General features: G+C 47.5%; 1 protein-coding gene across 3 annotated transcripts in view; it reads left to right on the forward strand.

Annotated features, from left to right (window-relative positions):
* ARID3B (AT-rich interaction domain 3B) overlaps positions 1 to 27,063 on the forward strand; it is a 57,204-nt gene extending 30,141 nt beyond the window's left edge. Inside the window, exons 3-9 of one of the 3 annotated variants that reach the window (XM_081138545.1) lie at positions 5,832 to 5,903; positions 6,101 to 6,173; positions 18,707 to 18,890; positions 20,093 to 20,373; positions 20,489 to 20,743; positions 22,143 to 22,244; positions 24,596 to 27,063. In XM_081138545.1, coding sequence (XP_080994671.1) covers positions 5,832 to 5,903; positions 6,101 to 6,173; positions 18,707 to 18,890; positions 20,093 to 20,373; positions 20,489 to 20,743; positions 22,143 to 22,244; positions 24,596 to 24,753 — 1,125 coding nt within the window. In that variant the 3' untranslated portion in view covers positions 24,754 to 27,063. The remainder of the gene's footprint in view (positions 1 to 5,831; positions 5,904 to 6,100; positions 6,174 to 18,706; positions 18,891 to 20,092; positions 20,374 to 20,488; positions 20,744 to 22,142; positions 22,245 to 24,595) is intronic. The other 2 variants (XM_081138546.1, XM_081138544.1) reach the window with 2 other exon arrangements.
* The last annotated feature ends 259 nt before the right edge of the window (positions 27,064 to 27,322 follow it).

Raw genomic sequence — 27,322 nt, forward strand, 5'->3', positions numbered from 1 at the left:
AGCCAGCCTCAGTGCCAGGTTTCCCTCTCAGATCTTCAATACTGTTTACATAAGTAATAAATTGACATTGTAAATCATTACTGAGGGGCACAAAAAATATTTTTTAAATGAGTCATACTGTTCTGTTACTTGAAAGACTAAATATTATGAAGATATCGTTTGCTAAAATTATTCTATAATTTCACTGCAACCCAAATTTTCATTGTTGGGGGTGAGGGCAAGTAACGGGTCTTGACATATGTTTCAAAAGTAAATCTAGAAAAAACAAACAATTGTTTTTTAATTGTCTCTCTCCATTAAATTAATTGTAAGCCCCATGAGGTCAGAGGCTCTTGCTTGTGTTCTTTTTCCCTCAGACCCTTTTGCAGTACCTAGTGTATCCCAAGGGATCAAATGTTTGTACATGAATGAGTATAATGAAAAAAATGATAAGTGAAGGTTCACCTAATCTCAGTCCAATTAGGTGTCTACATACATTTGTATGTGTATATTATATTTTTTCCAACAAAAATGGGTCATTAAAATCATCTGAATTGCTAGTTTAATCATTTGTTTTGCTTTTCAGAAAACATCTACGTCCCCACTGTTCACAGTTCAGAGTTTAAATTTCCTCCTGGTATTCAAGGCATCTCACAGCCTGTTTTCATCTTAACTATTCAGACTGGCATCCTCCCTGCCAAAACACACCTTGTTTATCCTTCACTCCATGCTCATTTAAACTGTAAACCTCCCCTCAGCCCTTTGTTCCAGGCCAGCTTTGTCTCTACCTCTGATCCCTGCTCCTCCCCCACCTTCCTGGGCACTTTGTGTTTTGGCTCTTGTTGCCTTGCTCTATTAAATGCTGTGTGTGCTCAGCTTGATTTTCCACCTATGTGGGAATGGCTTTTTTCTCCTCAGGAAAACAGTGTTGAATGAATTTGTCATAGGATCTTCACTTCTCAGGACAGAAAAGGCTCCTAGAGGACCCCTTGTCAGCCCTATCTCATGTTGGATTCCACACCATGACATCCCAGACAGATGGTCATCTAGGGACGGGAAGCTGCCCACCTCCTGAGAAGGCCCACTCCATTACCGGGCAGTTCTGATTGTTAGAAAAGCCCCTCTTCCCCTACCTGAAATCTTCCTGGTTACTTTTGCCCAGTGACTCTAGTTCTGCCCTCTGGGGCTTAAGAGAAAAAAGAAAAACAAAAAACAACAAAACCCCCACCTGCTTCCTCTTCCACATGGCAGCCTTTTAGATTTTCACTCTTCCAAGGTTGAGGTGTTGAGGTTTTTTTAACTTTGAGTAGCAGTCAGCGTAAACTCTAACTCATTATTTTTGAAGGCCTTTTATGTGCATGTCGCAGTGCTAGGTGCCATATTCTTCCAGTCCCCTCAGGTGTAACCGCTTGTCTCTCTCTTCCCCCAATCCCCTGTCCCCTGGGGGAAGATGAGGGCTCATCCTACCCAGGATATTCTGTTTTGGACATTAGCAGTTCTTATTCCAGTACCCCAGGGAAGTCTCCTGGACAAGTATATTCAGACTGATTTTTTTTAAGTCCATGAGATGAATTATGAAATAAAAGACACCCCACCCCCCCCCATTGATAGCAGCCACCCAGGGCCATGACTGGGCATTATAGGCATTCTATGGACAGAAAATTTGGTTCTTCTTTTCCTCCCTCTCTCCCTTCCTGATGTCCTAATCCAGAACACTCTCTACTGTTGTTTCAAGCCACTAGGCAGCGTGGTATAACAGAGAGACAGGCCTGGGTTTAAATGCTCTGAGAGACCCAAGGCAAGTTACTTGAGCTCTTTGATCCATTGTTTTTCCATCTCTAAAACCACCACCTCTAAATTGTAGAATTAAGTAAGAAAATACTTTGTTAAGCTTCGGGTCCAGTACTTGCTACACAGAAGATGCATAAACACTAGCTTCCTGCTCCCTTTTCTCCTTCCCCAACCATCTTTCACCACCATTTTTGAGGGATTTAAAGGCAAAATGCCCTCTGGTTTCCTGGGGGAAATGAGCTGAATGTGTATAGTAGCCAAAGCTTGACTTGGCCAGGTATTTGGTAACAAACTGTCATTTTCCTGTGAGCTCCTAGTGAGATCAAAGCTGTTAAGAGAGGTCTCAAGTAGGAGAGGCTGAGAAGGTTGTCAATGACAGTAAGTTACGATTCTGGCTGCTGTTGCCTCTTGCACATACTCTGGGCTATTGAACACTGCCTGCTGCCCACCGGCTGACAGGGGCTGTTCCCCTAGCCATTAGACTTGGATGCAGTGATTCTTCAACTGGAAGGCTTTTCTTGGGGACACCCTCTTGATCCCTAAACTGTTGAGCCGGCTCTTTTGGGCTTTTCCCCCCATACTTACCTCTGTTGCCCCCCTGCTTTCCTCCAGTCTAGCGTCTCAGTCAGTCACACTCGGCATCCAAGAAAAAATCATTTCTGGGCTGATAACTTTTCAGCAGTGACACCCATACCCTGTTGATAGGCCAGGAAACCTGCTGCCCACAAACTTGAATTGCATAAGTGAAGCAGTGTTTTGCAGCAGTTGGTCAGAGTTAAGAACCAAGAAAATAACTGCTGAAGCCTGTAATTCTCCCAGTGAAAGCAGTGGGGAGAGCAGAACTGTGAGGTCTGAGCACCTATGGGGGAGCCCATCCCTGTGTTTCAGCAGATGTGTCAGTGCTATCTATATGCTGGGGGCTGGGCCTCCTCTGACAGGATGCTTATAGGCAGGGACACAGATAACCAAAACCCAAGTGACACAGCCCAGAGGAGAAAAGTGTTAATTCTGCCTAGTGGGCAGAGGTGGAGGCTTCATGGGGGAAGCAACATTCCAGCTAGACTGTGAAGGATGGGCAGGGTTCAGGAATTACTCTCACCTCAGCCCAAAAATCACATGAAGCAGGGTTGACTTTTAACTGCCCAATACAAAGATAGTAATTTGAAGAGAGCAGACATTTCCCCATCAACCCCAACTGAACTTTTTGTTACTGTTGTTAATCCTCATTGAGGATATTTTTTCCACTGATTTTTTAGAGAGAGTGGGGGGCAGGGGGGAAGAAAAAGAGAGACATTGATTGGTTGCCTCCCACACGTGCCACAACAGGGGCCAGGTATTGAACCTGCAACCCAGATACATGTCCTTGACTGGGAATCCAACCCGCAACCCTTTGTTGTGCTGTCCGATGTTTTAACTACTGAGCCACATCGGCCAGGGCCCAACTAAATATTTTAAATTAAGTAAAATTGCTCCTGCTTTGGAACTGGACAACAGGGAACACTTGTCTCCTGGGCAACTGTTTTCCCTGCATTTCTTTAAATAGTAACTGACCTTCCTATCTGTAGAATGGGTTAAACAGTGAGATTGCTCAAAGAGTTTAGTGTCCCATTTCTCTCGTGTTTTGGCAAGTCTCCTTGTCCTCTCTGGTCATTGAGATAGGGGCATGTCAGACTAAAATCCCATCACTAAGCAGATTTTTAAGCTAAGTGGTTCACATTTAGTGGGCAGAGCTGGAGAAAGTGACCCCAGCCCCCATCCTCCAAGGCATTCTCCTCTGTTCCTGGAGCTGTCACACTTGGGTGTTTATTGTCACACTAGGCACTGGCCTGCGTGCTTTTACACTCCTCTCCTACTGTGGAAAACCCTGTCTGAGATTCTAGGTTGTGAATTCCATCCTCTCCACCTAACTGAGTGTTAAATAGTTTGAGTGAGCATTCACAGTGCTGGAAGTTACTGTAATTAGCAAAAAGACTGTGTTTTCATCTCTCCTGGTGATAAAGAATCCTGTGAAGAACCAGCTTCAGATCTCTAGGTAGAGAGAGTTGGGAGTTCAGCTGCCACAGTAAACAGCTGACATAACAGAAGCAGCAGTGATCCCCCATTAAATAAATGTCTTTCAGCCGATAGGGCCTCCCGGGATAATTGACTTTCCAGCAGGAATTACTGGCTCAAACAAAATCACTGGGCATTAGAGAAGCCTGCTGCATCCTTTAAAAGGAGGACTGTGACTGTCTGGTTTTGCTGACCTGACAGGCATCATTCATCTTGATTATTTATTGTCCTAGTCACCACCAGATGACACCAGATTTCTGTTGACTGAAATTACAACATGGGGGTGAGTTTTGGCTTTTTAATTTTTTTTTATTAATAGTATTCCACCCACTTGGTTATTGGCCTCCCTGAGCTGAAGTTGCTGTAGGCTGATTTCTACAACATCTGCTTGGGGAGGTGATGAGTGCGTAGTCCGATAGCATTCACTGAGCACTTCCTCACACACGTCTTTTACTTGATAAGCAGGGAAATAATTTGGCGTAATTCAGCATAGCCTGTTTCATTTTAGCTGACAGGATATCACTTCTTGGTTATGCTTACCTCCCTGTGTGCTAGATTGCTGCTGTGAGAAAGTGGGTCTACACCTCAGATACCACTTGGGAGTAAGGGAAGAAAAGGATGGCCCCCAAATATGACCTCCTGCTTTCAGGCAAGCTTTATTAAAGGGAGAGGGGACAACTTTATTGGTATGGTTTCACAACAAGATCCTTATGCAGTTCAAAGAATGTCCTCCAAGAAACCTCTACTCTCCATTCCCAGATGCCCCTTCCCAACCTCTTACACATCCCAGCCAGCTGGGTGGCATGTGTCTACATGTGCACGTGTGTGAGTGCGTGTGCCTGTGTCCTGGGGAAGAAATGAGAGGATGTGATGGACTCACTGGATCAGGGAAGAACAGCAGACTTCTAATATGACATTTTATACACCAGACTAATAGAGGGTGGGTTTTACTCTCCTGTATGGTATATGTGTTTCGTTTTGTATATTTTTTGAAGAGATGTTCATCAAGCATTCACTGGGGCCTAATAAGTGTCAGGCAGTGTGCTGTGTGCTGAAGATACAAAGATGAATAAGACACCTTTGCTCTCAAGGAGCTTACAGTACACATAATTCCAAAATAATATGTTAAATTCTGAGCTCAAAATGTACAGAGATTGCTTCCAGAGTACTTAGCACAGCTGGGAGTGAAGAGGAGGCTGTCCATAGGAAATGATGCCTGATTTGAGGAATAAGAGTTACCCAACTGAATAAGGCTAAGAAGCAGATTTCAAGAACATAAACAAAGGCGTATTTATATTTACCATTTCCTCCCTTCAGTTTAATGGTATTGGTTTAACCTAATCAATTACATTAGGATTAGGTTTTCACTATTTCTCTAATGAAAATGAACATCAACCAAGTGGCACAGGGTTTCTGTACCCTGGGAATAATTTCAGGCCCTGGGGATGCTTATATCACTAGGGAGTTCTGATTGCTAGATTTAGGGCTTCTAATGGTTAGGCTTGCTGACACCACAACGTCCTGCTGCCTTTGACCCCCACTTAGAGTGTTGTATGGAAAGACAGGCTAGCTATCTTCACAACATACCATAATATACAAACATACCATAAAATACACAAACACACATACCATGTAGAACCTGCAGAAAAGTGGTACATCTCAGAGTGGTGGCTTCTTCCAGAAGATTAGCTAGGGATGAGCAGGTTCTCAGGAAACAGGGCCTTGGTGTCCTCCTCTTCCAGGATTCTCAGGTATAAGTATTTCCCACTCTCCTCCAACAAATGGAGATGATTCTTCCACCTGACTCCCTCTCATTTTGGAACCATACTTGAAAGTAAAAAAAAAAGAAAACAAGGTCTCCCTATAAGGGTGGCAGAGATAGTGACTTGAGCAGTGTAAGCCAGAATAGCACAATTGCTAACGCTCTTGATCTTCCCTCTAAACAATTGCCTTGTTCTCTAATGCTCTTTTCCTACTCCCTTCTGAACTCTGCTTTGTTCCCCCTTTAGAATGGTGGTTTGGCTTGGAGTGATGATCCAGATGGATGCCGAGGAAGAGAGATCTCTCGAGATTTTGCCAAGGTCTGTAATGTTTCCTTTGTGATAAAGGGGCAGTTCTGCAGCGGGTCGTTGTATCTGATCCCCAAAGAATAGGATTGGAGTGGTCTATGAGTCATATTTGTAGTCATTCAGATGGTGTGTATCTCTGGCGTAAGGCTTCCTGCATAAGACGGATTTTTCATTGTGTGTTTTTTTTGGTGGGGGGATTGGGATTGCAGCTGTATGAACTGGACGATGATCCGGAAAGGAAAGAGTTCCTGGATGACCTCTTCATCTTTATGCAGAAGAGGGGTGAGTGTGCGTTATTTCAATTCTTTTCATATTTATTGAGTGCCTATTGTAGGCAGTTCACACTTCGGCTGAACTCCTCCCCACAGAGTGCCAGAGTCTTAACTCAGGAAGACAGGGCCGTTTACTGCTAATTGGTTATGAACCTAGCCAAAAAATTGACAGCCAGATTGAAGAGGGCAGATAGGGCCTTGGCAGAAAATGAAGGGAATAATCATTCAGACTTGGTCCTGCCTTATTTTTGTCACCCTTCTGATTAACGGGTCTCAAGTCATTTCAAATTTAAATACTCACTTAAACTAGTATGTGGGGCTTCCTATTGACGCATCTAGCCTTAGGAAAACTGAGAAAGGCCAATGAAAGAATAGAGGCCCCTCAGGATTTGTTGGGAGGGCCGGAAATGACCCGTGAAAAGGATAAGCTCTTTTTCTAACCCATTGGCTCTTTGATTTTTGCATCCACTGGCTTGGTGGGGGCATTCCTGCAGTTAAAGTTTTGGTACATGGGTGTCTGCTTTATTATACCTTCCCACTTCTCTCCTCCGCTCCTCACTCTCCCTCACCCACTCACTTTGGACCATGATTTGACTGAGTCTTGAGCCCAGTGACTCAACCACCTGGCTTTATAGCCTTTCATATCAATGGATTCACCAGCCGGGACAGCCCTCAAGAAGCATGGCCAGAACCCAAGCCTCTCTAGGAGAAGGTCCTCAGCAACCTGTGTAGCTCCACCGTCATCATGACCTCAGTACAAAGCCATGGGAGATCACTACTCCCACCAGCCTCTTCCCCAGGATTATGCATCCCTTGGTTTTGGTGTCAGCTCCTTCATTGAGATCTGGCAATGAAATGTTCCTCTTATCCAAGGCTGAGCTATAATGGCAGCCTCAGCTGCTAAATATTCTGAGTGAACTCCTCTCCCTCCCCCCGCAACCACCCTCATCCCTCTGTCTTTCCCGCTCTTTCCCCTTCCTTTGCCTTCCAAAGCTGAATTGCCCTCTTAGTAGCATGCCTATTACTTACTTTGTCATATCTTTGCTCACAAAAGGCAGTCACAAGTTTTGAGGTTCAGTGCCTCCCATCCCCATTTCCATGCATATCAAAACCATCGAAACAGCCTCCAACTGTTGTGTGGAGCTGCCTGTGTCAGTGAAAAACAAGAATATAATCCCAAAAGATAACGTGACTACAGCAGAGAAACACCCTGGTTGCCCTGAGAAGGAGAAATCCACTTAATACTTTGGTCTCCCCTTCCAATTACTTTTTAATTATTTACAAGCTCCACAAGGCCAGCTGGTGCAAACCCAGGAGGTGATTTCATCTCAGGGGCTGTTATAGCAATAAAGATTTTAATCAGTGCTGTAGCTACCACTGCTTTTTTTTCCACTTCGTTGTTTTTCTCCCTTCCCAGAAAGATTTTTTTTTTTTAAATTGAATTTAGAAAAAAGAAGGGGTAGGGGGAGAAAGAGAAACATCAATGTGAGAGAGAAACATCGATCAGTTGCCTCCACACACACCCAACTGGAAATCAAACCTGCAACCTGGGTATGTGCCCTGACCAGGAATCGAACCCACCACCATCTGGTGCACCAGATGATGCTCCAACCAACTGAGCCACACAGGCAAAGGTGAAGGATTTTTGAAGGACAGTGGAAGTTATGTCAGCCTAGCCAAGAGTGAAGATTCATAATTGTTTCTTTAGTACTGTGTGTTCCCACTAGACTAGGAGCTCCTTGAGGACACCCACTTTGTCATTTCTTTGTGCACCCACTGCTAGCACAGGGCTAGACAGGGAGGTGCTCAGGCCATAATTGGAAGTCATCAGTAGAAAGCAGTGAGTGCTAAGTCTCCTGCTACTCTGCGTACTGGGGGCTGCCAGACTGCCACCTGGTATATTGCTGGGTGAATCGAAAGCAGGAGTAAGTGACTCCTTTTGATTGTGCCACTTTATGATTATTCAGGCCCTCCATAAACCTTTTTCCTGTCTTCACTTATGTTAGGTTATTTCACTATTTGCTGGCATCACCAATAGAAGGGAACTGGATGAGTCAGTTTTGCTACTTGTTAATTGCTCTAATATAATGTTTCTCAGCCTTAGCATATGACTTTCGGGACTGGATAATTTTTTGTTGTGGGAGTACCCTCCCCCAGTTGTGGTAACCAAAAAATGTCTCCAGGTATTGTAAATTTCCCTGTGGGACAAAATTGCCCTACTGATGAGACCACTGTCATAGGAGGATGGGAAAGAGGGTGAAGATCTAAAATTTCCTCTGCAGATCAACTCTTTATGGAAACCATCTTACTTCCACTCAGATAGCAGCATCTGAGGGTGGTGAGGCCTGTGTCAAGCCATATTGCGAGGGCCACTTCTGTGGCTGAATGCCAGACAGACATGGGTGCTGGGCCCCCATCCTGGGATGGAGTGCAAAGGAAGCCTTGGAGAGGAACTGAGCTCCAACATGTCAGGGTCATGGGAATGGAGGAAGCCACACAGGTAGAGACAGAAATGCAGGGATGTACATGGCCCAAGCACAGCTGGAAGAACCCTTGTCTGTCCTGGATGAGTCAGTTGTAACCAGACAGAAGAGCCATGTTTGGCCAAGAAGTTAGCGCTCCCGGCTATGGACATAGTGGAGTTATTGAAGTTAAAACACAGGGTGTCACCAAAACTGGGCCTTTAGGACACTTGCCGTGGTGAACAGTGTATAATTGGGCTGGAGAGGGGAGACTGAGGCAGGGGAACATTGCGGAGTTGTTCCCTTAAGTTCAGTGATCTCCCTTGCAAACTCCTGTTTGATCATCTGAATTAGAGTGGGCTGTTCAAGAGGGCTGGGAGCAGATTGCACTTTTGCTCTCTTTGTTCTTCATACAGTGGTGAAACCAAGGGCTCCTAGACATTTGTGACTTATTTGTCACTCTCAAATTGGAGTGTCTGGGGCACTCAGGAGCCAGATCTTGTTAGCTGGGCCCAAGGAAAAGCCTTATAGACCTCCACAGCAGGTCATCCTCCAGAGCTAATATGAAGAATAAGTGGTAGATTTCACAGGAGCCACTGAAAACTGCCTGAGTTTGAAAGGCCTGGTGACGCAGTCCTGGGCTGTGAATGGGGCTGGGCAGCCTTGACACAGCAGGCTGTACCTCAGAGGAAGTGGACAGGGCTCCGAGGGAGGCAGCACACACCACACTTCCCCAGAGGACTGCAGGTGATGAACCTGATATTCATCAGGAGGTTTCTGGCTGTAACTGCTGCTTTGTGTTGGCTCTTTTGCTTGTTAATGCATTTGGGTAAATTGAATGTAACATATGGGCCTGTCAGCTCCAGGCACCTTGGTTGCTAGGCCAGAGCTGGGTAACTTGTGCCCTGGTGACCCCTCCCCCACCTGCAACAGAGCAACCTGCCCTAGAAGGAGCCTGAGAAGAGGCCTAGGCTGTACCTAGCTGGGCTCACTATCTCCCACCTGCCTCTGATAAGTATAAAGTCAAGGCTATCATCCCACCCTTCCCCATGATCTTGAGCAAATCTTTCCTTTTCTGGGGGATATGGTTTATTGATATATAAAATGAGAGGGTTCAGTTGAAGTTAATCTGGAAGTTTCTTCCAAGTTCTGTATTCTCTATTATGTGTCCATGATTGTGTCTATTGAGCTACCAACAGGGAAGACCAATCCTTGATGACCAAAAAAAAAAATCTTTTTAAAGCAATTTTCTATCAAAATAGTTGTGTCAAAACTAGACCTAGGCCAGCGTGGCTCAGTGGTTGAGCATCGACCCGTGAACCAAGAGGTCGTCGGTTCAGTTCCCGGTCAGAGTACATGCCCGGGTTGCAGGCTTAATCCCTATTAGGGGGGCTTGCAGGAGGCAGCCAATCAATGTGATGTCTCTCATCGAGGTTCCTCTCTCTCTATCCTTTTCTCCCTTCCTTTCTCTCTAAAATCAATAAAATTTTTTTAAAAAAATAAACCTAGACCAAGGATCCTCAAGACCTAATGTTTCTCCCTTTTTCTTTCTGTGTTTTCCCTTTTGTTGACTGATACCAGATTGAATTAAATAATTTGCCTTGATTCTGCTCCCCCAAGTGTTTCTCTAGAATGAGTATAGTTAGATTTCAATACTCCTTTTTGCTCACCTTTTGCCTCCTGCAACATGCGTGTGTAAAATATACAAGTTTCTCTGCCAAAACTAAAGTCAAACAGTGTAGATAAAATTCTGTGGCTAATGGAACTCACTGTGTGTGGTTTCTGAGGTGGCGTTCCCTGGTGGATTTTCCAGGAGGAAAAGGGGGTGGTGGTGTTAATTTGGAAGTCTGATAAGCAAAGGTTTATAAACAATTCCATTCTTCCTTCATCAGTGAAGAAGAAAGGTTTATTCCTCGAATTCCCTAGTGTGGACTCATCAGAAGAGGACAATGGTTTTGCTGTTTTTATTATTATCCCATGCACTTTACAGAACCCTTTCAGCCCATTATCTGATCTGCTGCTCCATACAGCTCCAGCTCTGTGGGGTAGAGAGACCAAAGATTATCACTTAGCCAATGAAGAACCAGCCCCCAGGTTAAGTGACTTACCTTAGGCCACAGAGCAGATTTAGCACTTGGTTTCCTAACTCCTAGGCTAGTGCTCTTTTCCTCTCTGCGCTGCCTTTGTGAAACTGGGCCTGTAGCGCCAGCAGTGGATAAGCCTTGTTTCTCCAGCATGGTCTGTCTCCACAGGCTGCTATAATAGCTGATTAACATAGGGCAGAACTCTTTGTGCAAGCCCTCTTTCTCAGGGAAGGGCAGATTCACAGTGGCACAGAGGCTGCCATCTGTCAAGGCAGGATGGGGTGGGTTAGGGTTAGCACAGGAGACAGAACCCCCACCAGCAGGATCTTGCACACACTCAGAGCACCCATAAGTAAGGCTGTCCTCTCAAGCCCCTGCCCTAGCTGGGCACAACAGGCTAAAGAACTGCTTGGTTATGTGGAAGAGTTTTGTCAAAACCTCCATTCCTCCTCCACCAGTTTTGCTCAAGGCTGCAAACTGACCTTGGTTTTCCCAAGTGGATTGTTGGATCTGTTTTTGATATGTATATACAAAGAATTTACTGTGGGAAAAGGGCTTGGTCCACCTCAAAGTGCAATTTGAGTGTTTTTCCTTCTGTTGTGTACTTATCTGTCCATCTCAGGCAAGGAAATGTTCATGACATATATTGCTTTGCCTTTCAGTGGATGCAGTTTCTTGTATATTCTTCGTATCTTGCAGTAAATGGTCTGTGCTGTGGACACTCTTCCTGATAGACTAAATTATGTTGTCTTTGTCAGATGAAATAGGCTTTAGGGCTTCATTTTCTAACTTTATCCCCAAATGAAAGTCTAAAATGCAAATCTTTGTCTCAGGATTAGCCCTTTGTCAGAGGCCTGATCTTTTTCTCTCCCCAGGTGATCCAACTAGTGCTGATATTCTGTTTTTCTTTTTTCCACATTTGTTTTGTTGTGTGCTTACTTTATAAGAGAAAGTTTATTTAAAGTCACGGAATAGAAGAAGCAAGCTGTAGAAGAAATGGACTCAGGGAACAAGTTACAGAGGCAACAGTAGGGCCCTTGGAGCTTAGAGGGAGAGAAGGGTAAAGCTAATAGGCCTCGAGGGAAGAGGAGGGAAACAGGAACACCTTAGCCATGCTCCGGAGGAGGACAGCGCCTCCTTTTCTCAGGTTTAGTAGTTATTTAATGCCCCATAACTACCCAGTTATCTATGATAGTGGGAAGGGATCCTGGTTTTTGAAAGGCCCACTTTTATAATTAAATTCAGCTTCTCCTTCAAAATCTTTTATTGGTACTTCTAGCACTTGGTAAAATTGGGTTGATAGTTTTGTCTCCTTTGTTCCAAGATGAGCTAATATTCAGTAAATTGCCCAAGGGTTGGTATAGGGAAAGTTTGAAGCGAGGATTTGGTTCACTTACAGTGTGGGAAAATCTGGTGGGTTTTGAGAAGCTAGTGGCATGAATTGGCAACAGAAGCTCAGACAGCTATGCACTGCTCAGGCCAGAAGGCCCTGGAGTTGTGCCTCTCCCCTGCCAGCCTTCCACTCTCTCCTGGAGACACCAGCAGGTCTGTTGATCAGCAGCAAAGTAGAGAAGACCTGGTGGTTCTTCTAACTCCTTGGCCAACTTCTTTGAACACAGTTTTTAAAGAAGGTGACAGCATAGTCATAACCATAATTTTATTATCAGCCATAGTAGAATACCGCATTGCACATACTGTTGAACTTCACCCGGAGGCAATTAATCTAAGCCAAAGTATCAAAAAGAGCGATGAATTTCAAATTAGCCTCTGGGGTTGTGGGGCCTCCAGAACTCCCACGTATTGCTAGTGGGAACATAAATGTGCATAACAACTTTGGCAATCTGGTAGTGTTCACTAAAGCTAAACATATGTTGTCCCTATTTCCCAGCAATTCTGCTCCTAAGTGTACCCCCAACAGAAATAAGTGCTTATATTCACCGGAAGACACATGTAAGAATATTCATTATAGCCAAACACTGGAAAGAATTCAAATGTGCACCAGTAGTGTAGAATGGATAAATAAATGGTGCGTCATCACATTGCTGGTGGAATTCGCACAGCAGTAAAAAGAATGAGCTCTTGTACCCAACAGGGATGACTCTCATAGACACAAGAATATATACTACATGAGTCCATTTAGTTAAAGCTGTAGAAAATCAGCTGTGGTGATACATGTCAGGATGTGATTACCTCCTGGGTGGGCAGGGTGCTGGGTGGGTAGTGTGTCTTGATTGGGAATGAGAGATGTTTTCTTGGGTGCTGGAAATACTCTGTGTTTTATCTGAGGAATGGTTGCAGGGGTGTACACAGAATACAAATGAGCTATATACTTAAGATGAGTGCACTATACTGTATGTCAATAGACCCACTCACTGGGAAATCAGAGGTGGAAGGTTTACGGTATGCATCAGCCCATTTCTAGGATATTTGTACACCCTGGCTTCTGCCCTGTCTTGCTAAATGGTCAAATTCACACTGCACTGCTCACCACCAGACACCGCTGCTCAGTTTCCTGGAGGCAGGTATTTTCAACATAAACAAATCAGGGTGATTCACCAGTAATTTCTCTGCTTGTTTCTGGGGAGCAGGACTAGAGCAGGTTAAGAATTAATATGCAGAGGAACATGCAGAAAGCCTGCCTGCCTGTCTGCCTGTGCACGTTACCCTCTTAACATGGATCTTAACTCTTCCAGGCTCCCTAGTTGGCCTCCCCACTCTCTTGATGGGCTATGGAAATGAATAATGATCTTTTTCAACGCCAGGAAAGAGCAGCAAGGGTCCCTGGCAGGGCTACACCTGGGTCCTGGGCCCTCACCCCTGATCAATAGGCAGGAAAGCAGCCATGTGACTCTGACTGGGGTCCCTGCTCCCTCATTGCTTCTGGTCTTCATTGGAAAGTGCCCATTCTCTTCTGGGGAAGACATGGCCTCCCGTACTCCCACCATCCCCATCTTTGTAGCTCTGTCTTCATAGTCTGAGTAGTAGGAAGGAGTGCAAAGTGCCAGGGAACAGTGTTTGGCTCATCTGCTCAGAAAGCTTCTATCACAACTTTGGCCTGCTGATGCTGGTGCCCAGAAGCATTCCCACAACCAAGGGTTAAAACCTAGAAGTCTCGCTGCATCCAGGGCCTCATAAAAGCCTTTTCTACACTGCCCCTGGGCTGCCTTGGGCTCCCGGACTGAAATCTGATAAGGGGCCTCTTTGTTAGGACTGTCAGTCTCCTTTATTGAGGAGGGAACTGGAGAGCAGCAACATTTCTTGGGGTCAGGATACTGATAAGGCCCTGGATTCCTGTCAGAGGGAGCATGATTAATTACTCTCAATCCTGCCTCCTGCTTTGATAGTAATGACTGACAGTTCACAGGCTTCCCCATCAGGTGCTCATACACCCTCTGAGAGGCTACTTGGGGCTGACTGAGCCTCCAGCAAGGCCAATGCTAGTGACCTGCAAGGAGCTCTCTGCAGTGGCTGTTTGCTTCTTTCCTGGCTCTAGGCAGGTTGCTCTTACGTGAAGAGCCTTCTTACTTATACTACAATGTAATCCAGCCCAGAGAGCAGTCCTGAGACCACCCCTTCCCCTAAGGCTGAGGAAAGAACCATTGCTTATGGCCTTGAACTTCACAGATGGTCCTAAGCCACCCAAAGCCCTGAACAGAAGGTCCCAAACCCTCCATCTCTAGGTGACTTGGTAACATTATTTCACTTCAGGCAAACTCCTAAAATCAGGTCACCCTCCCTTTGGTAATAACCACAACTACCACTTTTAAGTTTTTATTCATAGTCCCATAGTACTTTAGAACTGAAAGTCATCTAATCCAAAATACTCATTTCACAGATGGAGAAACTGAGGCATGAATATGTCACTCTCCCACCCCCACCCCAGAATGATGTATTGTTCTCTTTTTTATTCAGGCAGGGTAAACTCAGCTGAAAGGACTCTCCCCCTCTCTTGTCATAGTTGAGTCTCCTTGGGACAAAGGAGATGGCTACCAGGTCCATTAGGCACAGAGCAGACTGCAGAGACAGACTAGCCTGAGGATCTTGCCTCTCTGTTAGTTGTTAGGAGAATGAAGCCAGGGCAGGATTTGTGTCTGGATTATCTGGATAACGTGGGAAAACCAGACTGTTGTCTAGAGCTAGTGTTTGGAATAGACTCAGCTTTGTTTTCTCACAGTTCCACAGTATCTACCTGCACTGGGAGCTACTCTTAGCTGTTTTGCAGAGGGTCAACCGCAACGAAGAATGCTCTCCTTCCCCTCATGCACTAATCTTTGGAGCCACACGGGCCCATGTGAGGGAACACAAGATCCCCATATGCCCATAGTAGGGCTGGGCCAGAGCAGGACTGCGGGGACCACCACCAAGGTTCCAGTACACCCTGAGCCTGTGGTTTCTTTATGGAGATGCTGGGAGGAGGTCACTTTTGGTTAGGTTTACAGCCTTGACTTCAAATGCCACTTTGCCCCTTCCTTGCCCTCTCAAGTCCTTTGCCCCCAAACAGTTCTCAGCCTAATGTAGTCACACTCCTTGTGACTGTAAAAAGGTGAATTTTTAGTGAAATTTCTACATCTATAACATTGTTGTCTTTGAAAGAAGCCATCCATCTCAGATGGCTAGACCTTTAGTGCAGTGACTGTTCAGAGTGAATTTACAATTCCTCTCTGGGGAGCTGGCTTTTAGAAGCAGTTTGAACCACACTAGAAAATCTCTTGCCTGGCCGGTGTGGCTCAGCAGTTGAACATCGACCCATGAACCAGGAGGTTATGGTTCAATTCCCGGTCAGGGCACATGCCCAGGTTACGGGCTTGATCCCCAGCAGGGGGTGTGCAGGAGGCAGCCGATCAATGACTCTCTCTCATCATTGATGTTTCTATCTCTCTCTCCTTCTCCTTTCCTCTCTCTGAAATCTATAAAAAATATTAAAGAAGGGGGAAAAAGAAAGTCTCCTGGTTTGTGGCCAAACAAAATCAGTATAAACAGTCACTTCATCCTATTCTACTGGCCTGCCTCCATGTATGGCCACTTCTAAAAGTAAAATACACCCTTTGCGTTTGACTAAACACCACTAGAGAGACTCATGAAAATAGTGCAAACTCTAAAAGCTATTCACAGATGGAGCTCCAAAACTCCATGTTAGCTGACTTTCCAAGGTGACTGTTCTGAAGGACAGCACTCTGTCAGCTGGACAAGCCCTGCTTGGTGGCAATGCCTATTCTACATACATCACAGACCCAGTCAACTTGGCCTCTTTAACAGCCGTTTCCCCTTCTCTTTGTCCCCACTGAGTGAAATTATGTTTTCTTTACCTTCTCAAAATCTCCAATTCTTTGGCCATTTCTTCTGCTGCTCATCATCTTGTTATGGAATTTGGATGCAAAGAACTTGACCACTCTAGGCCTCAGTTCCCTAGTCTGTTTAATAATGAACCTGTTAGGGCCTGAGTGGGGAAGGTGACTTCCTTCAGCATTAAACACTTAAAGCTAGTGGAGATTCCCAGTTGGGTTACCATGGATATGGTTTCTTTGACTCTGAGAAGCTTTTTTTCCCCCATCTGCATGGTAGTTTAGTTTATTAAACATTATAGTATTCAAGCCATGGTGAAGAAAAAACAAAACAATCTCTGCCTTCAGTCCTCCTGGGATACCAGATGAACATATACAAAACAATGAGAAAGTAATTATTTACTGAACTTGGAGGGTTTATAATAGAAATTCTGAAAGGGAAGACAGCCACATGAACTGAGATAGTTAAAAAATTATTCCTGGAGGCAGTGAACATTGAAGGCCAGTGTGGGGAGGGTTTGAGCAGAGGCAGGTCGCTTTAGTCTTGATGAGGAGGGAGAGCACAAAACAAAAGCTAGAGGAGAAATGAACTAGGTTTTGAAGGTGATAGTGAGGAGACCCAACTAATTGGAGAGTGAGTGGTTGATATGTGCTGGAAATAGTTCCTACTTGATCTTCTACAGGGTGTTGGGAAACTTGGTCATGAGATTGAACAGGTGGGGTGGGGTAGGTAGGCAATAAGAGTCTTCGTAAGTTTTTAAACAAGGAGGTAATGTGGGGAAAGTGTTTTGCAAGTTGAGTGCATGGATAAGAGGCTGCTGCAGGAATCTAATTGTGAGCCAGTGAGGGCCTGGTCCAGCGTGGTGGCTGCAGGCTGGAAAGGGAGACACCTTTGCGAGGTACCTCAAAGGAAGAATCAGTTTAGCTTCCTAACAACTTAAAGTTTGGTGATAGAGGAGAGAAGAAGAGTCAGTGCTGCCTCTGAGCTTCCTGCCTAAAACCTCAGAGAATGGTGTGGTGTTGGAAGAAGGAAGCAATGGGAAAAGGGAGCTAGCTTAGGGGGTAAGTAAAGGTGAGCTCGGTATGAACTCTCTGACTTGGAGTGAGCAGGTCACACATGTGAAGATGTTTTGGAAGTTTCTGGAAATGTGAGCTTAGGGAGCCTATGTGAAGGTGTGAAGGGACCTTGGGAGTGGTCTTCCTAGAGTCTTGAGGCAGTGCTATGGAGGTTGTGAACTTGCCAAGGCCTTTAGTGTGCTCAGGCACACAGGCCTCCAAAAGGAAATGGACCTTAGTCGTGTCCTGCCAGGAGGCTGGTTCTGCTGCATCTGGCTCTTGTGTTATGACAGGAGTAAAGTTGACTGTCCAGAATGCCACAGAGAGAATAAGTTAACCAACATACAAGCTGTGTCTTAGGAGTATACCAGCAGTCCTTGAGAGTTTACCTATGAGCCTTTGAGTCTAACTCTATGACCTCTTTGTCCTTGATCCTCCAAAGGCCAATTGGTCAAGACAAAGGCCCAAGAGGCCTGGTCTTGCCATAGCAGTCCCACTTGTTCATGCTTACGCTGCTTCCTCTTCATAAATGTGGGAGCCTTCCCTCTATTCTGTGGCTTGAATTATCCTATAAAAGAGCTGATGAGGCCAACATTCCAGGGCTGAGAAGAGGTTGCCATTCCTTGAGGGAAAAGAAGCAGGACAAGCCAAAACAAATAGCCCTTCTCTAGTCAGGCTGGCCTAACATCTACTAAGCAGTCAGTGAGATGGGGACAGTAGGCCAGAGGAGGAGCAGCCTGTGTACAGTATAAGGAGTTTGCCATTAAAAGGCAACAAGTCTCATGCCCTGCCCTGGACCGTGACCCTTCTCTTTGGAATTCTCCCCTCTGACCTCCAGATCATTAATCGGAAGACTGCCAAATGACAGTCATCCATCACACCTCCTGACTAGTGCCTGTGTAAGGCACTTGGCCCCACCCTCCCTGCATCCCCTGGTGCTCATTAGTGGGCCTTGCTGCTCGGTGCCAGGTTTCCTTGTCACGGCTCTGGCTCCTCTCACTTCCCTTCAGGGCCAGGGTGCGGAAGCTGCCCTGACCCTCCCCTCCCTTTCAAAGGCCAGGATGGGGTGGAGTGATTAGTGAGGAGAGAATTGTTGAGTGGCTTTTTACTCCCCTGGAAACCTGTATTTCCTGCAGCTCCTTTGGTAAGGTGGAGACACAGGAGAGAAAAACCCATTCTCTCTGGTGCAGCAGGAGAGGAGGAAGCAGGCAGTTATCCAGGTGGATAAGCCAGGCAGGAGATCCCATCAGGGGAGTCAGGGAAGCTTCCCTTGAGAAGGGGTCTGACTGGTGCATGAAGGATGCAGATGAGTGAGTTGCCACATCATTAGGAAAGAGTCTGGACTCAGTACTGCTAGGAAAATAAAAAAATGTAATCCAACCCTCTTATTTGTAGATGGGAAAATATATCCAGAGAGGCTATGTGTTTTACCCAAGGCCACACAGCCTGTGAGTAGGACCTGTCTTTCTGTTCATCCCAAGAGAAGTGACAGCTACTTTGATAGCTTCCAGGCTTTGAGAGTTTGAGTTAAATTATACTTCTAAGCAGATTTAGTGAACATATTTTCAACTGAACAAAAAGTGGGCATGCACAAATGTCTTTTTTTTTTTCTGCTTCAGGATGATGTAACCCTCTATTTCTCTCTTTGGACAATCACAGGGACCCCTATCAACCGAATCCCTATCATGGCCAAGCAGATCCTAGATCTGTATATGCTGTATAAGCTGGTGACAGAGAAGGGGGGCCTGGTGGAGATCATCAACAAGAAGATCTGGAGGGAGATCACCAAAGGCCTGAACCTGCCCACATCCATCACCAGTGCTGCCTTTACCCTGAGGACCCAGTGAGTGGCCAGGGCCTTAGGGAAAGGAAGCTGAGACTGGAGAAAGGGGATGTTTTAACTTAGAGGAGAGAAAGGAAGAAAATTCCATTGTACAGTGAGCAAGATGAGTGGGATTCCTGAGACAACCAGGAGCTTTCTGAGGTGAATCACCTCAGTAAACCAAAGTAATGATGAGAGCTGGCACTTCCCAAGCGGCCTGTGTGCTACTGCTTCACCGTTTTGTTGCCTTCAAACCTCACTATGAACCCTGTAAAGTAGATTCATTCCCATTTTCCAGGTGACCAAAACTGTCTCAGAGGTTAAATTGTTTGGCAAAGGCCATACCAGCTAGTAAGTGGTGGAGCTGAGATTCCCACCTGGGCCTCTATCCCTGAAATCCACACTCTTTCCAGGACACTGTCTCCTACACTGCACCTCCACCCTAAGCCTGGCCCTTCCTATCTGACACTCAGCTTACCCAACAACATGGGACCCAGGAGAAGGCAGGCGGTCAAGCCCCACTGGGGTTGGTGAATGATTTTTGTCACTCTTTGAGTTCATTACAAGGTTGATAGAAGCAGTGAAACAAAGAGCAGCTGGAGAATAAAGACCAGAGGGGATTCTCTTCTTTTATAACACTCTGGAAGTTGTTCTTTGACTATGGAATAAGCAACTTACGTATCACTTAGGTAGCATGTCATGTCCTTGTTGAAAGGAGAAGGGGTTTATCGGAGCTGTTCCAGTAGAAGTGGGTCAGAGCTATAACCAGTGCAGCAAACCTTCCTTTAAGGTTCTTGGGTAAAGAATTGCTTCCTGGGACATCTGACACACAATGGGAAGAATTGCCCGTCTGACCAGCCTGATTTGGGATGGCTAGGAGATCAGGAGCTGGACAGTTATGTCACAGCACTGGCCTGATTTCTCCCAGGGCACTAAAAAGATGCTACGATGACCATGAAGCATTAACAGAGTTGTCCCTTATTTCCCTTAGTGAATGACACCTCCACTTTGAGCATGCTCAGAACTGAGTAGCAGTTAGAGAAGCCTGGGCCAGGGTGGTCAGAAGTCCCAGACTTTTCTCTCTGTCGGGCGCTCCAGGTGGTGGTCCTCTGTCCTAGAAGCTAGCCTACAAAGGCTGCTTCCACAGACCCAGCAGCTTAGACAGGGTGGCTTGTGGTGCCATGTTTTGGATTACTCTTCCTTGCTTTCTTCCTTCCCTCCAGGTACATGAAGTACCTCTATGCTTACGAGTGTGAGAAGAAAGCCTTGAGCTCCCCAGCTGAGCTCCAGGCAGCCATTGATGGCAACCGGCGGGAGGGCCGGCGGCCCAGCTACAGCTCCTCCCTCTTCGGCTACTCACCCACTGCCACTGCTGCTGCCACCAGGGCCGCACCTGCCCTTCTCTCCACAACCAAGATCCGCTTCCCTGTCCTTGGGCTGGGCTCCAGCAGTGGTACCAGTGCCAGCAACTCTCTCATATCCCCAGCAGCTACTCTCAGGAAAGGTCTGCAGGGCCCTGAGGGAGTGGGGAGGAGGGAGGAATGGAGCCAAGTTTCTGTGTCCAGGGCCTGGGTGGAAGGGTAGGTTGTGGATTGGTCTAGCTCTGATGCCTTTACCAGGTGATGGAGTCCCAGTGACAACAGTACCTGTGCCAAATCGTCTGGCTGTGCCTATGACTTTGGCAGGCCAGCAGGCTGGCACCCGAATAGCCACACTGGAGCAGCTGCGGGAACGGCTAGAGTCAGGAGAGCCGCCTGAGAAGAAGGCATCCAAGCTATCAGAGGAGGAACAGCGCCTCGTGCAGCAGGCCTTCCAGCGCAACTTTTTCAGCATGACACGGCAGCTGCCCATGAAGATCCGGGTCAACGGCAGAGGTGAGTGTGCCAAGCCACACTCCATTCAGGGGCCCATTCATGTCCCCTGAGACTGGGGTGGAGCTCCCCCAGCTTCTGCCCTTCAGGCCCCCAGAAGGGTCTAGGAGCCACATGGGGCTTCTGTGGCCACTGAGATCTCAGTTCACCAAGCTGAGGTCATTTTCTAAAGAACCAGAAATTGCCTCTGGCAGTGCCCTATCCTCTAGCAGTAAGAAGAAGCAGAGTTCAACGAGGAGGAGCCAGAGGCCTTCAGGGACAGTAGCTGTATTTTTCTCCCCCACCAGCCTTTTGATCTGTCTAAATTAAAGGGCTCAGCCTGTACTCCAGCACCTTACCGGATGTGGGGATATAGACAAGCGCAGGGCAGATCTGGAAGAAAGTCAGCACCTCTATTCCTGAGGCTCAGTGAGGGGCCAAGTTGCCTCAGTCCAAGCTTCCAGTGTTCCTCAGAACAGTGGGAAGGAGGAACCACAAGTTTGGCAGCATAATTGACACCCTTTCCCTTCCTCTCTATTTTTCAGGTGCCCCACCTTCATGTCCCCCGAACCACATACTCCATGTCCCTTGTTCCTCTCCCCACCCTTCCCTCCTCACACACATTTTCTTTGCCATTATTGCCTTTGATGCTGTCTCAGAACAAACATGAAATAAGCATGTGTGGGGAAGAAAACAGGTGTGGAGAGAGGAGCTGTGCATATTCCCAGGCAGCCTGTCCCTCTCCAGCCTTCCCCTGGATGAGGAACAGAAGGAGGTTGGAGGTGATGGCCCAGACAGCAGGGTTCTGCTCTGTTACCCATTCAAGGCCAGGTGCCCCGGTCCTGCACAAGCCAGAGGCTAACAGAACAGGCACTCACCTGGAGGAATTCTTGGCCCTGTGCCTGATGAGCAGGCAGAGGTGAGCTGGGCAGAGGCCTTCCACAAGCCCCAGATGCCCAGGCTGAGATGTAGTACCAGGTGCTGGGTAGGCAGACCCTCTCCTTGAGGACCTCTCAGCCCGGTGATGGGGAGTAAGAGGCAACAAGAGGCAGAGACTGGATCTTCCTGATCTCCAGTTTCCCAGCTGATGGGTAGTGGGTGCTAAGTGAAATTTGCCAAATTGCTTTGAAAGCACCAGCACACAGCTGTGAGCCAAGGGCAGCCTCCTTGCTGATGGTGATCCCTTTTTTCTTCAATCAGAGAGTTGGGGAGGTGAAGTGGCTCAGTGGAAAAAGCAAGCAATAGGACATTAGTACACCTGAGTCCTCGTGCCAGAACTTATGCTCAGGAGAAGGTTATGTAGATGCTTTCTAACAGTGGGCCTCAGCCTGCTATGGCCAGACCAGGAGCATGGGAGAGCCTCGGAAAGGACAACAGAAATGCTGGAAGGCTTGACCAGGCCTGCTGTCTCCCTTGTCCCCAGCAGAAGACAGATCAGAAGCCTCTGCTACAGCGCTGAATCTGACCACAGGCAGCATCGGGAGCATTAACATGTCTGTGGACATCGATGGCACCACCTATGCAGGTGAGGCCTTGAAGCTCGAGGGAGGCTCACAGTGTGGTGGCCAGCCTCAGTGCAGCTGCCTGACTGGCCCCACTTGTCACCCTCCTGTCTGCACACCTTCCTGGGGGTGGCTTCCTTTTAAGTAGTTTCAAGATTCTGTAGGAAAAGTGGTTCTTCTGGGCTAGTAGAGGCTGAGGATCACTAATATAATGACAGATTCCCTCCACCTTTTACAGAACAATAGAAACCCTGCACCTAACCTTTTTGGACCAATGGTTGGCTTGCTAATTGAGAAGTCATTTAATGTAAAGAATCATAATTCTATATCCATGCCTTAAACGTTATATGCTAAGGTTTTGTATTGTGAGCCCACCATATGGTCTTCTAATGCATGGCCTCCTTCCTTTGTACTTCAACTGTTCTCTTTCTAAACTTCTGTCATTTCTTTAAAATGGGTCATAGACAGACACAGGCAAAGGGATCTGAATGCAGCAGAATCGGCCTATATGTGTTGGTGATTTTTCCCGTCATTTACAGTTGTCTCTCCCTTAGTCTAATTTGGCGGCTGGTTGGTTGGTTGGCTGGTTGGTTGGTTGGTTGGTTTAGCCCCTTTACCAAGCTTTTGCAAGGCGGTCAACTTAGTTTTCATAGTAGCAATCCTCTTCCCACTCCCACTTCATTCGTTTACAGATGAGTTTGGGAACAAACTCCACCAACTCTTGTTAAGCACAGCTTGATGAGTTGGGGCTAAAGAGGCTGGGCATTCTAGCCAGTGGCCTTCTGCCAGGAGCCCGGGCATCAGCCACCTGTTTTACAGAATGCATGGGAGGTGCCTTTTCCATCAAAATGGGGTATTTACTCTGAGCATGTTTCTGGCCCTTTGAATGCTCCTGTGTTAGGGGCAAGGCCCCCTCGGGGCACCACCCTGTAGGCCTCATGCTCTGGATCTCTGCTGGACTACCTGCTGTGGGCATCAGGTCAGGGCCAGGGGAGCTGCAGAGTTCCTGGGAGCAGCCTGCAGAGAAACTGGTATTTAGAATACAAGGACTGTGGACTTAGAATACAATGCCAGGCTGCCTCACTAGCTACCACATGGTCAGTGCTTCAGAGGCCACATTCAGAGTTCTCTGCCTGATACAGGAGGCCCTCAAGGAGACCGGATGAGCAGGGCCTGGGTGCTCTTTGCCTTTTGATCGTGCTGTGGTGGTCCAGAAGGTTTGGGAGTTGGCAGTGGATTCATGGAGAAAACAGGGAAGGAGGATGTGAGGGCCTCATCTCCACATCCTTTTGTCCTCTATCAGGAGAAAGAAGATGATGCTCTCTTCTCTCTCAGAATGGGGAGCACTCAGAAGAGTGTTGAAAGCTCCCCAAACCTCACCTGCCTCAATCCCTGTTACACCAGTGTGCTTTCCCAGTGGGTTCGCAGTCACCCAGGCCAGAAACCTGAAAGTTGTTCTTGAGAGCCCCTCATGCCCATTCTGGCCCCCAAGAGCTCAGCAGACCTCGCTGCTCTGTGCTCTCTCTCCTCCTTCCCTCTTCTCCCCTCCTCTCTCCTTCTCTACCCTCCCCTCTTCCCTTTCTTTCTAATCTTTTTTTAATGTTTTTATTGATTTTAGAAAGGAGGGGAGAGGGATAGAGAAATAGAAACATGGATGATCCCCTCCGCATGGCTCATTGGTTGAACATCAGCCGATGAACCAGGAGGTCAGGGTTCGATTCCTGGTCAGGGCACATGCCCAGGTTGCAGGCTGGAACCCCCAGTAGAGGGCATGCAGGAGGCAGCTGGTCAGTGACTCTCTTTCATCATTTACATTTGTATCTCTCCCTCTCCCTTCCTCTGAAATCGATGAAAACATATTTTTAAAAAGAAAGAAACATCGATGGGAGAGAAATATCAGTACGCTGCCCCCTGCACGCCCCCTACTGGGGATCGAGCCTGTAACCTGGGCTTGTGCCCTGACCAGGAATCCAACCATGACCTCCTGGTTTACATGTTGACACTTAACCACTGAGCCACACCAGCAGGACAGTTTGGCCACTTTTTCTAAGAATCCAGTTACAGCCTTCCCCTGGAGACTTTCCTGACCAAATCTTCCCTGCTCTCCAAAACCTTTTTGTTCCCACAACACCTTGGGGACACTTCCCTTAGAGCATTTGTGATATTTTAGCAAAATTACTCTGCTATGTGTCTCCCTCACCAGCCTATAAGCATCTGAAGCAGGACAGTGTTCGGGACTTCTGTCAGCACCTGTGGACAGCAACTTTTGTCCAGAGTGGAGCCTTGCAGTCAGGCAGCAGTAAATCAGTGGAAATCAATAGAACCACCTCTTCTCTCTTTTTCTGCTCACACTTGCTTCTCTTCCCCACCCCAGGTGTGCTATTTGCCCAGAAGCCTGTGGTTCACCTCATCGCAGGGTCTGCTCCCCAGAGCATCAACAACAGCACCAGCAGCAGTTCTCACTGCTCGCCAAGTCCTACCTCATCCCGGGGCACCCCCAGTGCAGAGCCCTCCACCAGCTGGTCCCTCTGAGGGGCAGGACCCAGCTTCCACTACTCACTCTCCTGTTGAGAGTGAAGGAAGTTGATGCACAGAATTTACCTCATCTCACGGATCCCACGTCAAATACCGTTTGACCAGATGTTGAGAGTTTGGACAGGTCTACCTGTCCAGGCTCCATTCAGGTCCTGCTGTACTCTGGGGACAGGGAGAGGCTGGAGGGGCAGGACACGGCAGCGTTGTCCAATCAGGGATTGTCCTGGAGAAATGGGTGGGGCCAGCTTCCGGGGGATTCCCAGGCCACCTCCCATCCTGGGCACAGTGTATTGACAATCTGTAAGCCAACATAGGCTGAAGGCCCTCCATATCCCTTCCCCTTTAATTTATTTTCCTTCCCCTGCCTTCTGCCATAACCCCAGGGTCACTGGTCCCTCCCCCTGCTCAGTGCCCTGATCTTTAACTCTCACATGGATCTGCTAGGAGCCAAGAGCGTGCCTTCGTAGCCCTACTCTGCTGAGCATGAGATGGGGCCTTCGTTGCCTACCATGTTGGTTCCTGGGATGTAGGTCCCTCAGATTCAAGTCTTGAAGCAGTCCTCAGGGCCCTTTATTCTCCCTGTAATGGACCCAAGAAAGGGCACATGGGGGCAATCCTCGGGTCCCAGGGCCCAATGGACATCTGAGGGAGAGGCAGAGCCTCAAGGGGCTGCCTAGGCAGGCCCTAGCACCCACTTCAAACTGACCCTTTTCTGACCCTCAGGCCTCATGCTACCCACTCACCCTTGTTGGCCAGCTGTCCCAGGAACAGCCCACTTGCCCTTTGGCCACCTTTCTTTTCATGGGGCCATCTCCACCCCAACATCCCCAAGCCTGCTGATGTCAGATTCATTGAAATACCTCAGATTTGTAACTATTGATGTTTGACTCTTCAGGAAGTATTTGCATCTCTGAAATCTTTTTTATATGTGTTTCGCTGACTTGATTTTTTATTTTAAAATTTTTATTGTTATTATAGCACCAAAGAATGAGAGCAGATCACCCCAAAGCCAAACAAATGATTTGGTACCCCAGCCCCTCTGGCCCTTCCATGAAACCCCACTGAGGAGGCAGGGAGACAGACAGTAGAGATGACTCAGGGATCAGAGCGGCGGGGAGGAGGTGGGGTGGAAGCCTACCTTCACACAGGTTGGGTCCTGAAACCACACCAGTTCTGAAGATGGCCCTAGACCCATTTTCTGCTAGAGCAGGATTAGTCCCAACCTCTACCCCCCACTCTCCAGAGGGGGCAGGATGTCTCCCTTTCGCTCCACACTCCCACCTCAGGACAGACAGGCCATGGGCCTTAGAGAATGAGATGCTGAATTGTGTCTCCTCTTGGACCTGGGTTGGAGCAGGCTGCTCTTGGATTGTAAGAAGAGCTGATTCTCACACAAGGCTTACCTCGAAATCAGTAAGCCCTGCAGTGTTCAGTAGACACCACCCACTGTGACATTTCTGGGTTGTGGTGGGAGCCCATGCTGGCTCAAGCCCACACCTGACTAACATTAGTCCTGTCTAGGAAAGGGAATTCCGGAACTTGAACACAAAACATGCCTCAGCCTGGTAAGCTGCAGCTCTGCTGAACCGCATCTTCTCTCTCCCCCCCCAGCCCTCCACACACACAGCCCCTCCACCAGGGCTCACCCTCTTCTGGCCTCAAAAGCCTTCCTCCCTTACCCACCAGGCAAGTGTAGGGTGTGGGCAGAGAAGGGCATCTGGGATCTGGTGCCAGGGAAGAGCCCAGTTAGCTGGCACTGGGCCCACCTGAAGGTCTCACAGACATTCGCCAGTGTGTTTTTCTCAGGGGTTTGGTCACGAAGAATGGACTCTTCCTACCCAGAGGATACAGGAACAGCACACTGTCTTTCTAGTCATTGGATTTGCTCCCTTATGCAGCTGGCCCAGCCTCCCTGTCTCAGCAAACCCTTGCTGACCTCAGGACAATATCAGGGTCTCAGCCTGAAAGCCTGAGAGAGGGGATGCCAGCAGGTGTCCCTAGGAACAGGGCCTGGGCCAAGAGGAACCCTCAAAGTACAGTCCTGAAGGCCCCATAGGCAGGCAGCCTGGGCAGCTCTGTCCCCTCCCCCTCCCCATTTATGTGTGTTCTAACCAGGATAAAAGTGATAACACATGGGTAGCCCAAGCAGTGGATAAATACCTCAGACGTCCTCTTGCAGCAGGTGTCTGTATATGTTGTGGTTATTTTCTATCTTACATGTTCTCAAATGTTTATATTAAAATAAACCTCTACCTCTTCACACAAGCGGGTGGGTGTTTTCAGTGACTACCATTGGAGAGTACTAGGGGAGAGGCTAAAGCCTTCAGAATAAAAAGGGACTGAGTTTACTGCTCTTCTGATCCACCAATTCTTCCTGAACATTTTCCCCTTCCTTCACTGCTCACCCGTCTTTTCACTCAGCCTGTCTTCTGTCTCAGCGGGGTATCTCTGGTGTTGCCTGATCACCAAAACTGCCTCCTGTGGTGGTGCATCAGTGTCCTGGCAGGCACAGGCCTGGGGGAGTAGCCTCCATTTAGCAAGCCCCCCCTTTGTTTGTTTGTTTGTT

Source organism: Miniopterus schreibersii (genome assembly GCF_964146895.1).
Source record: "Miniopterus schreibersii genome assembly, chromosome: 1".
Lineage (NCBI taxonomy): Eukaryota > Metazoa > Chordata > Mammalia > Chiroptera > Miniopteridae > Miniopterus > Miniopterus schreibersii.